Source organism: Sesamum indicum, linkage group LG8 (assembly GCF_000512975.1).
Source record: "Sesamum indicum cultivar Zhongzhi No. 13 linkage group LG8, S_indicum_v1.0, whole genome shotgun sequence".
Lineage (NCBI taxonomy): Eukaryota > Viridiplantae > Streptophyta > Magnoliopsida > Lamiales > Pedaliaceae > Sesamum > Sesamum indicum.
Window position 1 is genome coordinate 15,577,513 of NC_026152.1, and position 3,629 is coordinate 15,581,141.

At 39.8% G+C, this 3,629-nt stretch overlaps 1 protein-coding gene across 1 annotated transcript in view; it reads right to left on the reverse strand.

Annotated features, from left to right (window-relative positions):
* Positions 1-3,629, reverse strand: part of LOC105168881 (mediator of RNA polymerase II transcription subunit 14) — a 14,281-nt gene that overhangs the window by 5,317 nt on the left and 5,335 nt on the right. Inside the window, exons 4-6 of the mRNA XM_011089069.2 lie at positions 2,866-3,040; positions 1,442-2,351; positions 315-1,336 (exon numbers count right to left, since the gene is read on the reverse strand). Coding sequence (XP_011087371.1) covers positions 315-1,336; positions 1,442-2,351; positions 2,866-3,040 — 2,107 coding nt within the window. The remainder of the gene's footprint in view (positions 1-314; positions 1,337-1,441; positions 2,352-2,865; positions 3,041-3,629) is intronic.

Consider the following 3,629-nt stretch of genomic DNA (forward strand, 5'->3'; position numbering starts at 1 on the left):
GGAAATCTAACCTATTTTTTTATGTTAAAAGTTTGCTAATTATGTGCGGAAGTTCTATGATGCCAAAGAACCACTAATAAAACACCTCTAAGGGTGGCCAATCTTCCATAGTTTGCTTCTTTAATCTGGACCGTATGCCCTATAAATGAATTTAGGTTTACAATTCAATATTGGTTTTGCAATTTCATATTGATCCTTATACATGTTAGCTTTCATCAATCAGTAAAACTGGATTACATAGAGATGCAAAAAAATAAGAAACACATAGCAGGGAAAGAAAATCATAAATCATCTGCAGAACAATGAAAACAGACCTTAGTGTGGGGCCAAAGTTGGTCAGGAGAAACATGTATTCTGCAGCCCTCTTTACCCGACTCCCACTCAACAACAAAACGGGCAAGGACCCCTGAACCAAAACTAAACCACAAGCTCATAAGTCCAACAGCTTCAATTCTAAACGCTCTTCTCATCTGTTCAGAAAACTTTTCAGCACCCTCCATCACAGTTTTCAATCCAGAAGCAGCTTTGCTTTCTAAGTTTGCATTGCTCTCATCCAGTTTCTCATCAGTCCTTGGACCAAGTAATTTCCGCATTCCAAGGGCAAAAGTTCTAGCATTTGAAAGTCTCTGTATATCAGCCACCAACTTCTTAATACTATCAGCCTCCACAGAACTGTAACTCAATACTACACCTTCTGAATCATAATGAATATGAGAATCCACATCAGATGTATTGGCTATACGAACACCAGAACCCCACGGAGTAGTATTGCTTCCTTTTTGAAGCTCCCACAGGTCCTTATAATGTGGGTCAATAATTTTGACATCCCAATACAAGCTTCCAGGTCTTCCCAGCCTCAAGCATATGTACTGCCATGTATCACCTCTGGAAAAGGGAAGGCGGAACCACAGGTTTGAGGATGCACTTCTCAGGCCAACTTCTTCAACGTAGGGGATGTCAAGTGCCTCCATCTGACTAGTCAACCGGGCATGTTTTATACAAAGTGAGCAATGTCTAACTATGTGAAGAAGAGCAGATATGTAAATACTAGGAGGTGCATTGCCCTTATTTGCTTCAGCTATAAGATTGGCAAAACTGTGTCCTTCAGTTTTAATAGGATGGTCACATGAAATGACTGACCGTGTAGGAGGAACCTGAGCATGTGGGACTCCCTTGATTTTCCTTCTCTTATTAGATCCTTCATTGACTTCTGGACAATTGAGTGAAGGCAGTGCGTTTAACATATCTGACACAGTGCGTTTCTGTGGTGTTCTATCATGTTGAAGAATGTTTTCTGGATTTGAGTTCTCGAGGATAGCAGAATCCAGTGTTGAAGCTGAGAAACAGGGAGGCATGTATGAAAAATGGGTTCAAGTGTAAATGATCTTGTTAAGCAAATAAAAAGAGAATCAAGAAGAAAGTAATGAAGATGGCCCCTTACATACGGGAGAAGCATTCCATGAGTTAGATCCAGATACAGCAAGGTTGCCCGAGACAGTCCCAGCAGGCAAGCTTTTAGGTTCATTAGATTTCACACTCACTGGAGCGCCAGTGTGCTGCGGTGGAGACAAAAGTCGAGCTGAGGGTAGACCAGGAACAGATAGCTGGCCCTCATCCATTATACCACAAGGACCAAAGCCACCAGAATGTGGTGACCGAAGAGCAGCTAAATCCTGGTCAGACTTTGAAGCTGTCAATTTCTTAGCAGCTTGGTTTCTCACCAAACCCGTGTTTAGAGATTTGGTGGAACCAGACTGCACCGTGCCCTTAAAACTGCTCAGGGGATTTTGAGATGTTTGTGCTCCTTCCCAATTAGGGGATGATATTGAAGGGTTTGCACCATGGAGATTCATTGTACCCACACCAAAATGCGATGAAGAGGACAGACCAAATGTAGAAGAGGCATTCTGTCCATTTGACCCTTTCTCAAGCTCAAAAACCTCATCAACGATAGAGTTGAAACTTATTGGATGATTGGATCGAAGCACGGAACCTTCCAAGCTGGAGTCAGGGGGAAGACCATGCTCAGAAATCTCATTAACATAATTGGAAACCAATTGCATCTTCCTACGGTCAAGAAGGCTCAGATTGAGTTCATCTTCACACATGTGCATCCGGTGGATATCCAAGTTCTTTACTCGAATAACTTTGCTCGTTTCACCAAATGGTTCAGCTTTCCCTGATGAATCTAATTGAACTTCTATTAACTTGGGACAAGGTTTGAATTCCTTATCAAGCTGCAACAACAAGAAATAAGAGCTCCCACATTCTGGGAAACCCATGAACAATGAATTTGAATCATCTGAAATGTGCTTAGGCAATTTCGCTGCAGTAAAACCATGTTCAAATACCTGCAAGAACATATGAGCATGCCAATTTAGTTGCCACAATTAATACTTTCTCCAAATATTACAATATAGAGAAGGTATCATCAATATAACAGTTTGCTCTTGTTACAAAATTCTTAATTGGGGAACAGCTGTTTGAAACCAACATGGAACCCACTGTTAATCATTTGTTAGATGTAACATCAGCAGAATTTCAATTCCAATTGAAACATGCACAACAACCATACAATAAAAGATAATCACACAGTTCAATCATATAATACATTTAGTGTGGAAAAGTAGCCCTAAGCAACTGTGCAGAAATTTCTGTGACAGTCTCCATATTGAGAAATTCATGCTCAGTACTGAATAAATATTCATCAGGGAACATGCCCTCAAAACTTACTAAAGCTGGCATATAAGAAAATCCAGTAATATTTGCAGCATGGAGATTCAATAACTTCCTTCTAGAGAGTGACTGAAGTTCCATAGTGCAATGACAATTCACTAAAGAAAAGTACTCAAACCTTCTGCATACCTCAAGGCCCAAGAACCTTCCAATGCATGCAAATAAATGTAAAATGCTATTGCTCCTCAAGTTGATAAAAGCCTTGGCTGCAGTAACACTTCCCTGGTTCAGTGCTTCTTCACACTCTAGCAAAGCCTTCGATGATATAATATTCTTCGAAGAGCGAAGAAGAAAACGACCATTTCTGCAAGATAAAATGGAAGGATTTAGCCTTCAGTTGTTGTAACAGGAAAAACTTTTATTTTGAAAATGCACTGTCATGACCAATAACCCAATATCAATCAAGTCCTTTCCAGCTTTATCTACCAATTTGATCAACTTAGGTATATTCCGATCGCTTGGCACTCATTCAGAAATAGGAAAACCAATGTAGATTTCCACACACCTTCAAGCAGTTAAACTGGCAATCTATCTGCATGCGCTTCCATTGACTAGAGGATGCACAGGTTAATAAAGATTTTGTAAATATTCTTCTATAACTTACAAACTTGCTTTTGATTTTCCCTTGTTTAAGGCATAAAATGCCCATGCTAATACATTCAGAAGAATGCGTTAAGTTACCAATCTGATCATTCAGTATGAGGCAAGAATGTTGGAATGTTTCGGCTAGAAAAGTTGTCAAACACAACTTTTAAGTGGTCGTTGTGTATGATTTGGCCAACAAATTTCGAGCTACTACTTTTGGACAATGAAAATGTAATGCTCTGGAGCAAGAGCTTTGGCAACATTTAGTTCATGACAAACAAGTCGACAAATTTGAGCACCTGAAAATT